The 10,211-nt window shown below is 38.6% G+C and overlaps 2 protein-coding genes across 4 annotated transcripts; both read left to right on the top strand.

Annotated features, from left to right (window-relative positions):
• The first annotated feature begins 13 nt into the window (after positions 1–13).
• Positions 14–1,014, top strand: zgc:194655 (uncharacterized protein LOC794380 homolog). Its single transcript, XM_035783713.2, has 2 exons — positions 14–401; positions 587–1,014. Exons 1-2 carry the CDS (start codon positions 257–259, stop codon positions 721–723), a joined length of 282 nt encoding a protein of 93 aa, XP_035639606.1. The 5' UTR covers positions 14–256; the 3' UTR covers positions 724–1,014.
• A 455-nt stretch (positions 1,015–1,469) lies between these two features.
• On the top strand, positions 1,470–10,001 carry LOC118392077 (ubiquitin carboxyl-terminal hydrolase 47-like). Of its 3 annotated transcripts, XM_035783711.2 has the most exons (13): positions 1,470–1,584; positions 1,821–1,943; positions 2,037–2,133; positions 2,343–2,461; positions 2,624–2,694; positions 2,801–2,932; positions 3,251–3,346; positions 3,825–3,953; positions 4,171–4,299; positions 8,253–8,278; positions 8,414–8,448; positions 8,546–8,840; positions 8,943–10,001. In XM_035783711.2, exons 2-13 carry the CDS (start codon positions 1,877–1,879, stop codon positions 9,397–9,399), a joined length of 1,653 nt encoding a protein of 550 aa, XP_035639604.1. In that variant the 5' UTR covers positions 1,470–1,584; positions 1,821–1,876; the 3' UTR covers positions 9,400–10,001. The 3 variants fall into 3 exon arrangements, with proteins under 3 accessions (XP_035639604.1, XP_035639602.1, XP_035639603.1); XM_035783709.2 differs by having other exon boundaries at positions 8,546–10,001; XM_035783710.2 differs by having other exon boundaries at positions 1,529–1,584; positions 1,829–1,943; positions 8,546–10,001.
• Positions 10,002–10,211: the final 210 nt, after the last annotated feature.

The raw sequence follows: 10,211 nt of genomic DNA, 5'->3' as shown, positions 1-10,211 counted from the left end.
GCGGATCTCAGTCACCACATGTATTGAGTCAAACGTGTTTATTGTTCATTTAGTTTGATGGAATTCCCCTGAGATCCCAAGTCACTGTACCTACTTTCAGTTTAATTGCTGTACTCAAAGTTAGGTCTGTTTATTATTTGTCATGTGCATCTGAGAAGGAGGAGCATTTTGCCTTCCTTATTCTCTCACATACAAACAGTTACACCAATTGACAGAAAAACTCGGACACCTGAGCAGCTCACGCACATTCATAACCATGGGAAAGATCTACCAGGTCATCGTGATTGGATTCAGAGGGGAGAAAATGGTAATAGACGTGAGCAATACGGAAGAACAAATGAACAGTATGACAGTACTGCAACTGAAAAATAAAATTTCTGAAAGACTCCCGGGGAACTCAGGTAGAGAGATATTCATTCCACAGTGGAATCATTAATCATCAATCATTATGAGAGTTTCATTAAATGTAATTCGATTATTAACTAAATTAAGTATTTAATTTAATTTCGGGGGTAATGGTTGAGCAGTGATTAAGGAAATTATATTAGTTATCAACTGTATTGACTAAAACATCTGACCTTTTTAGGGGACAATCTGGAGACCCTGCGACTGATCTTCACAAACAAGCAGCTGGAGGACTCCTCCGCGCTCTCCTCATATGGGATCCAGAACCAGTCTGTCATTCAGCTAGTGATGAGGGTGCCTGGGGGATGGAGACATTGACGATTGGAGAGAAGAGAGAATCTCTGCCTGCATTTTGATGTCTTTTTAATACTGTAGTCTTGTTATATTAATCTCACTGCCAAACCACACGAAGGAACTGATGTTGATAAATGTATGGGCTCTTTTTTAAACAAAATATAAACAACATGTGGCCAGAAAGCATTTAGTTTATTCTCTGAACCTGCTACCAGAACTTCTCAATTCATTTTTATTGTATCTGTGACTTCACTGTATGGAAGTCTTCAACAATAACAATATTCAACAATAAATTAATGTTCTTCCAATTCTGAACTCTCTCTCTCTGACTCATTCATTTGGAAAAATAACAGTTACACTATCCATATTTAAATATTTTGGTTGACTATTTATTAATTTATTTTCGTCCATGCAGAGAATTAATGCAGAAACATAAAGTTGTCAGTGTGTCCAATTATGATTAGAAACAGTAGGTGGGCCGCCTGAAACCTTACTATAATAATTCAATATACGATTAAAACATTGTATTATCTGATCAACTCGTGCATTTAAAGTTATATTCTTCAAGAATCATAGAGCCATGCCTATATATCTTAAATTAAGTCCAAACATGTATGTATCTATCGAAGACTGCCCCTTTAACGATAGAGTTTCGTTTGATGTGATTGAAAAACAATTCAATGTTTAATTATTTTCTGAGTGTGCCTTCACAAGGACAACTTTGCTAAAAAGGAATATTTAAAAACGTCGTTCATATTTGTTATATTGTGATACTGACAGGAATATCCGAAATCGAAAGTGAAGCGGGTTCAACGTCGTTGTTTTTCCTTAGAGGTGACAACTGGAAGGGACGCTTTTCGGCTACAAGAATACACGAATAAATCGGTAAATTTGGATTGAATAATATGTATAGTCTAGCCTACATTCGATTTTCTTGTATTGCTCTATTAACTAAACAAACTAGAAACACTTTTGGATAACTCAACTGACAAATAGAAATGTTGCATTTGATTTGATAATCCAATTGTATTCTTTCATTAGCCTATCAATGCAAGTGGAAACATTCTGGTGTTGGAAAACTTGAGAGCAATTCATTTTTTTATCAAATCTTACATTTCCAGGTCATTAGGTGGGTGTTCTATGGCGTTTACTTGGACTGTGAATACTACTGTAAACAATGGAGCTGAACATTTCAACAAGACACTACCGAGGCTCAAAAGCATTACTTCCCACCCCAGGACCAGGTATGTGATTTACTGTATGTACAAGTACAACACAATGCAGCTATATCTGTATCTTATCATTTGTGCACTAATTGACAACTTTATTCCTTTCAGAACACCATGGCCTGTATAATCAAGGGGCAACGTGTTATTTGAACAGTGTGCTGCAGGTCCTCTTCATGACAAAAGAATTCAGAGAGGCTGTTGAAAGGTTTTCCATTCTTACTCTGTGTGCCAAGGATACTGTTTCTCCGTGAAAGTATTAGAAATAGATTGAGTCTTACCAGAGCCATGTATCTAACTAAATGCATGTCTCCGAGTCATCCTATAGAAACATTATCATTACACAGTACACTGAGATTGATACTAAACATCTTGTATACTGTATATCTTAACAAAATCAGTCTCTTTTTTTTACAGTAATAGGCCTCCTCAAGAAGAAGACACTGTTGATCTTCAGTTGAAAAAGTTGTTTACAACTTTAGGTGAAATTGAAACTAACACAAAGGGCATGTCATCAATACTAGGCATTGATGATGGTGAGTTGAGCTTTCATAGCTGCTAAATAATACATTTAAAAATTCTGCAACTTTGTTAGATGTACAGATTGTGATGTTATGTAGTATTAAGTATAGTGTTTGTAGTTATTTGTAGTAGAAGACCCTTCATTGTCCCCCTCCCCCCCATCCCTCCCCCCCCAGTATACATGCAATGTGATGCGGCTGAGTATTTTGAGAAGATTTTAGGCATGGTCAATCCTGAAGTGTCAAAGGTAGGCTTACTGCATTTACTTACCTCATCTTGGGCAAAACCTGATAGCTAACCATGCAATGTTTATAAGTTATGACATGACAAGACTGACAATAGTTTGTCTCCAGATCTTCAAAGGACAATTGAGGCACATCACTACCTGTTTAGGAAAACATGTGATGAGTGATGGATTTGGTCCATTTTGGACACTGCCCCTCTCAATAGCAGATCCATCTGACTGTTACAAAACATTCAGTGTGGTAGGAAAAATATATCTTAACCTAAAGCAAAAAACATTGTTTTATGATGGCAAATATGATCATGACAGGGTTAACCAACACTTTTAAATGCCATTAGCCTACGTTATTGTTATTCAATATTAGCATAATTGTCGTGGTAATGTATCATGTCGTAATTTGGCATGTGTGTAGGCGTACTCTACTTTTTGTCTCAGTTGTCATGATCATGGTATTGTAGTTAATATTATAAGTTGATATAATATGACATTAAAAACAAATTAATGGAAAAAATATCAGGTTGTTGGAGAAAGATAACATTTTGTGTTTCTGTGTTTTCAGAAAGACGGCTTTAAGGAGTTCTTCAAGTCTTCAACTGTCACTGGGGAAAACCAGATGTACTGTGATGAATGTGAAAAGAAATTAGATGCAACCATTGTGAGTAGTGACATTTAGAATTCTCCTTTAGTACACAAAATTAAAGATAATTATATATATATATATATATTTTTTTTTTCTTTTTTAAATGATGTCCTTCTCATTGAAATCATATCTAAGAAGCGGTAGTTCTGTGCACTATTAATATGCTTCCTGTTCTTAAGTTTAGTTTTCGTGTCTTTTACTTTCAGTTTTGTACACCAACTTCAAACAGAAAATACAATATTTTTGGTAATGGAAAAAAGACAGTATTTCACAGTAGTTTAGATGGTACAATTATTCTCTACGCTATACGTGCTTATTTTGAAACATAAACTGAAATTTGGCAACCTATTCGAATTTTAGCAACCAGAAAATGGCGGAGCATTTCTTCTTTAGTGCAGCTTTAATTATTGTACCGAAGGCTTCTCAAAAATGGATGTCAAGCTTTTCACTGAAGAAGATATTGTATCACAATGCCTCCCTCTGTCACCTATAGGAATGCAAGATGGAATATCACCCAGAAATTCTTACTCTGCTCCTCAAGCGGTTTGAATTTGACTACTACAGCATGTCATATGTCAAAATCAACTGCTGCGTGGATGTGCCTCACACACTACAGACAGAGGTGGACTACTTACAAAACCTTTAGTCAACAGGTTCTGTTCTCATACAAGTCTACATTTAGGGCTTTGCAATGTAGCCATACTAAATTAAACGGATAATTCTGTTGTACTGTATATTGCCTTCACTTTATTGCCCATCAGAAAAATTTAATATTTCATGATGTCTGTTTTTACATCTGTAGTTCAGTTAATGGCATGTCTTTTGATTTATCTGAACAGAAATGTGAATATGAACTCTATGCGATTGTGGACCATTTCGGAAGTCTTGGATGTGGACACTACACTGCTAAGATCAAGTCCTTTGAAGATCATAACTGGTATGAGTTCAATGACTCATACGTTACAAAGGTATGCAATGTTATTTTATTTATTTAATTGAATACAGCCTATACCATCATTTTTATAATATCATAAATTGTATTTGCCATTTGATTTGGTTCTGTGAATGAATCAGTGGCGACCCGTTCTTCAGGGCAGGTGGCATTAATACGTGTCAGATGTCAGTTTGCAAACAATGGAAAAACAAAAAATCGTTGAGTTAATAAAGCCGCATACAAACATGGTCTATTTTTTTCTTTCTTGAGGAAGGCAGCTCCAAAATGTAGGTGTTTCAGCCTAGCTAAATGATTTCTATGGTGGTTGGGCAGCCAGAGGAAAAATACGGAGCGTAGGGGTTGGTAATGTTCTCTAGCTGTGCCGTGATTGGCTCAGTGTTCTGTCACTCAAGGGGACACTATGTCACTGCAAATTCTACAGGGAGAGCTAGAAAATTCAAGCCCCTTGGGTGCTGCCATAGAGTTATATTAGAACTGCCCATCCAAGAAGGCTCAAGGTCATTGGCCACTGGTAAAAGGACGTCAAATCATGTTTTATCTACCGTAGCTTTGATTAGACTGATTATGTCAACATCATATTTTCAAAATCTTAGCTCGCAAGATTGGCAAGCAGCCATCATTATGAATCATGTTGACAATCTACTGGCACATCCTTTTCAATCCTTGTCATTTGAAGAGAAATTAAGGATAAAACGTCTTTGGACATGAACATTTCACAACAAGTCAGAAATCGCAAATTCAACAATGAATGGTTTGGAATCTCAAAGCAATCCCTATTTTACTTCCTCTGCCTGCTATTCAGTGGGGAGTGTGTGTGGTCCAAGTCTTGGCTCAAGGATTTAAAACATCTGTCTCTCTCAAAACATGAGAATTGTGCATCACATATAGACAATGCTGTTAAACTCGGATTGCTGGGGAAATCAAACATTGTGGCTCAGCTAGACACCGCATATAGATGAGCTATCAACCTTCACAACCAACAACAGGAGAATAGGTACATGTTTTCCAGAATTATAGCATGCATTAAATTGTGTGGCAGTTGTGAGGCAGCACTGCAGGGCCTGTTTGTACAACTGTTCTGCCTTAGTGGCGTATATGTAGCCTATGGCCTGTTTTAAAGAAATGTCATCATCGAATATTGTAACAGCTTTCATTGTCTGTCTACGTGCCTCCATTGTAAGAGCTTTACTTGTCTTCTTATGTGCCCCCGTTAATTTAGCCTACTGTTGGGACTTGGTGTACAGGGAGAATACTGTAAGAACGGCCCATGTTCTGAATTATGTCGCAGTCCATTTCAAAAGTGCTGGAGAAATAGGCTGCATATAGACTACTTCTATCTCAGCTCGCGCATGTCTTAATCGAAATTACAGCTTGCCTCTTAAGCACTTAACGTTCTGTCCGCCATAGTTTGTATATCTGCATTGTTATATTGCTTACATTAGGTCTATCTCATTAGTATCTTATTCATAATTTTAGGCAATGTTAGAATTATGCAATTAATTGTTTTGCTTACTTTGTGTGTTATAATTAGCTCAGGTGCTTTTCTCCATGAGGAGGGGATAGTATATAATGTTGTTGGGTCTGTAAGTTACAGACCCAATGTAACGGTTTTCTTGCAGTGAAGGAGAGGCGGACCAAAACGCAGCGTGGTTGTTATTCATTGTTCTTTAATAAAGAAACTATACATGAATAAACTAACAAAACAACAAACGTGCGAAAACCTAAAACAGTCCTATCTGGTGCAAACACAGAGACAGGAACAATCACCCACAAAACCCAACACCAAACAGGCTACCTAAATATGGTTCCCAATCAGAGACAATGACTAACACCTGCCTCTGATTGAGAACCATATCAGGCCAGACATAGAAATAGACAAACAAGACATCCAACATAGAATGCCCACTCAGATCACACCCTGACCAAACAAAACATAGAAACATACAAAGCAAACTATGGTCAGAGTGTGACACCCAACAACAGTATATTATAGTATCCCCTTCTCGTAACCATGTTTGCCAGTGACAGTCTCTTCCCATTCAAATACTTTTGTTCAACAAAAAGTTCAGTAATAGACCCTTGTAATTCCAGTTGATATTGTGAGGGTTGTTTTTTTTGCGCAATGCACTGTCAGTGCATCTGTATATTGTCTATAAAAGTGGATCCTTGTAGTTGAATTGTCCTTCCTTTTTAGACCACGTAGGCCAAATAAAATACTTCAAATGGTAGGCTAACCGCTGAGTTTGTGTCTCTCTCTCTCTTTCTTTTTCCGTTGTGACTTAAAGAAGAGTAAAGTTAAGACCTCAACATCTTGCTGAATTTATCTGAACTAACATCTATCTGAACTTCTGTTGCTGTCCATTTTGAAAGTGCTGAATAAATAGGCCTACCTCGTCGCAGCTCGTTTGCTTGCACTTGCTTATACTTACAGCTAAGTGTTGATTATAAAAGAACAAACATCATGAATTTACTGAACATGAATGTAATAATGTTGGTGTATGGTTCAAAAGTCTAAACTCATGTTGACATTCATTATTATTGAAGGAGAACGTGGTTCTTATCCAGTTACACAAATCCACAAGGAGTCAGTAGAAACCATATTTATTACCTCTTCGGGCTAGGGGGCGGTATTTTCACATCCGAATGAAAAGCGTGCCCAAAGTAAACTGCCTGCTACTCAGGCCCAGAAGCTAGGATATGCATACAATTTGGATAGAAAACACTCTAAAGTTTCTAAAACTGTTAAAAGTATGTCTGTGAGTATAACAAAACTTATGTAGCAGGCGAAACCCTGAGGACAAACCATCCAGGATTTCTTTTGTTGAGGTGACAGTGTTTTCAATGAGTTTTCTACGTGGATCTAGATTTCTAAGGCACTTGCTTGCAGTTCCTATCGCTTCCACTTGATGTCAACAGTCTTTAGAAATTGGTTGATGTTTTTCCTTTGAGAAATGAAGAAGTAGCCATTTCCTATCTGGGTGGATAGCCAAGTGTACTGTTGTGGTTGGGGCGCATGACCTGAAAGCTCGCTCCACTTTGTTTTTATCCGCTATTGAACGCAGTTTATCCCGTCATAAATTTGATCAATTATTTACATTAAAAAATACCTAACGTTGTATTAGGAAAGTTGTTTAAAATGTTTGGACCAAGATTACAGGTAATTTATTAGACATTTTGTAGTCAAATGCGCCAAATAAATTGACATTTTGGAGATATAATGACGGAATTTACTGAACAAAAGGACGATTTGTGATGATTATGGGACATATTGGAGTGCCAACAGAAGAAGCTCTTCAAAGGTAAGGCATGAATTATATAGTTATTTCTGAGTTTTGTGTCGCGCCTGGCGGGTTGAAATATGATTGTCATGTGTATGTTTGATGGGGTGCTGTCCTCAGATAATAGCATGGTTTGCTTTTGCCGTAAAGCCTTTTTGAAATCTGACACGGTGGCTGGATTAACAAGAAGTAAAGCTTTCATTTGGTGTATTGCACTTGTGATTGTATGAAAGTTAAATATTTCAAATATAAAAAATAAAAAATTGCGCTCTCCAAATTTCACTGGCTGTGTTCGAAACGTTCCACTAGCGGAACCCATTGCCGTAACTGGGTTAAGCAAGTCAGCCATAAGGTCCACTGTTGGGACAGCTTGATGTAGACCCTAACAGTTTCTGGTCACCGTTATAGTGCATTTTATGCATTTTTAGAGTTATGCAGTGGCTTCGCTGGCCTGCATCTAAACAAATTGGTTGTTTTGCCCACCAAGATTGACATGATAAAATCACCGCTGGAGTGAATCAGACAAGGGTTATCACTTCAAGAACAAATATGATTATAGTTCATATTTGCATATATTTGGTGGGGAATCACCAAAAATACCATGCTACTCTGCCAGAATCTTATCTAAGGCCATTGGAAATGTATTCTATTTATTTAATTTTGACACATTGCTGCTCCTCCCTTACAGGTCCAACCAGCTCCACTGATTGACAGGTATGTTGTTTTTCACGTGTGTTTGTGTTTCCAGTTATGTATCCAAAGTTTATTGCCAAATGTATGAACCAGAACATTAACAGGCGTTCCAGTTAGTAATTAAATACGTATGATAACAAATTATTCTCTCTCTAGTTCTTGGAGTGCTTATCTACTGGTGTATAGGAAATGTAAGTGCATTTATGAACTATTTATGAACTGTGCTCTTTTTATCAATTGCCTTGAAACTGTATCACTGATGTCTTTCATTTTCATTCCCCCGCAAAGCACATGCTTCAGATCGTGAGAACCATGGAACCAACCAAGTTCACAGTTCACTCCGAGAGGATGGGGTTACAGAGGTTGGAGAGCATGTTCAAATAAAGACAAGTGGAGATGATCATCACGGTGTTGATGGAAATAAAGGACAGGGACAACATGTTGCGGTCAGAAGAAAGGAAAATGTAGGAAAGGCAGATACAGGAAGAGATGATGATTTGATAGAGAGAAGACAGGAGATGCACACAGGAGAAGGGAGAAAGGAGAAAGGACACAGGAGAAAGGATGTGGATGGAACAAGACGGTATGATGTGGTTTTGATAACAGAGAAACAGCAGAGTCCAGAGATATGGCGGAAATTAGGCAGACTCCGTGTGTTTCATCATGACTATATTTTGCCCATCAGGTATTCATCGTTGAAAGAAGAGGATAATGCTGTGGAGAGAACAGAACAGGATGATGTAGTGAGAAGGGTAGATAAGGACAGTGAGGGTGTCGTGGTAAAGGGAGAAACGCATCTCGGTGAGACAAAGACAAGTCTGACCAAGTACGGAGAGTCTTCCAGCTCTACAAATAGGTGTGAGACCATCCCATCACACCAAGAGTTCAATGAACTCAGAAGGAAAGAAATGCAAAGAAGAAAGGACGAAAAGGATGCCAATTACAGTCAGTTCCTTGCTAACGTTCAGGACAACAAGCGGAGAGAGGTTCTTGAGAGGCAGAAGAAGAACAAGGCTCACTGTGGTTTCAGGCGCTTCTGGGGTGTCCGTGGCAAGCACACCAAGGCCATCGGTCGCAGTGGTCGCGTCGTTGGTATGTCTAAGAAGAAGTCAACTATGTCCCGACGCCCCATGTGTCAATAAATGCCACAGTTCACAGACACAAAAAATAACGATGCAAGAAGAATGAAAAGAGAAGTGTAGAAGAGATGGAGCTTTTGGGTAAAGACAAGAAAAGAAGAAAGAGGAACTTCAGGGAAGGAGAGGAGGGAATGGAAAAGAAGAAAGAGGAACTTCAGGGAAGGAAGGAGAGGAGGGAATGGAAAAGAAGAAAGAGGAACTTCAGGGAAGGAGAGGAGGGAATGGAAAAGAAGAAAGAGGAACTTCAGGGAAGGAGAGGAGGGAATGGAAAAGAAGAAAGAGGAACTTCAGGGAAGGAGAGGAGGGAATGGAAAAGAAGAAAGAGGAACTTCAGGGAAGGAAGGAGAGGAGGGAATGGAAAAGAAGAAAGAGGAACTTCAGGGAAGGAAGGAGAGGAGGGAATGGAAAAGAAGAAAGAGGAACTTCAGGGAAGGAGAGGAGGGAATGGAAAAGAAGAAAGAGGAACTTCAGGGAAGGAATGAGAGGAGGGAATGGAAAAGAAGTAAGAGGAACTTCAGGGAAGGAGAGGAGGGAATGGAAAAGAAGAAAGAGGAACTTCAGGGAAGGAGAGGAGGGAATGGAAAAGAAGAAAGAGGAACTTCGGGGAAGGAAGGAGGGAGGAAAAGGGAAACTGGGAAAAGAAGAAAGAGGAACTTCAGGGAAGGAGAGGAGGGAATGGAAAAGAAGAAAGAGGAACTTCGGGGAAGGAGAGGAGGGAATGGAAAAGAAGAAAGAGGAACTTCAGGGAAGGAGAGGAGGGAATGGAAAAGAAGAAAGAGGAACTTCAGGGAAGGAAGGAGAGGATGGAATGGAAA

The sequence above is a fragment of the Oncorhynchus keta genome, chromosome 13 (genome assembly GCF_023373465.1).
Source record: "Oncorhynchus keta strain PuntledgeMale-10-30-2019 chromosome 13, Oket_V2, whole genome shotgun sequence".
Taxonomy (NCBI): Eukaryota; Metazoa; Chordata; class Actinopteri; order Salmoniformes; family Salmonidae; genus Oncorhynchus; species Oncorhynchus keta.
The sequence above is the reverse complement of the archived record's forward strand: the minus strand, read 5'-3'. Positions and strand labels throughout refer to the sequence as shown.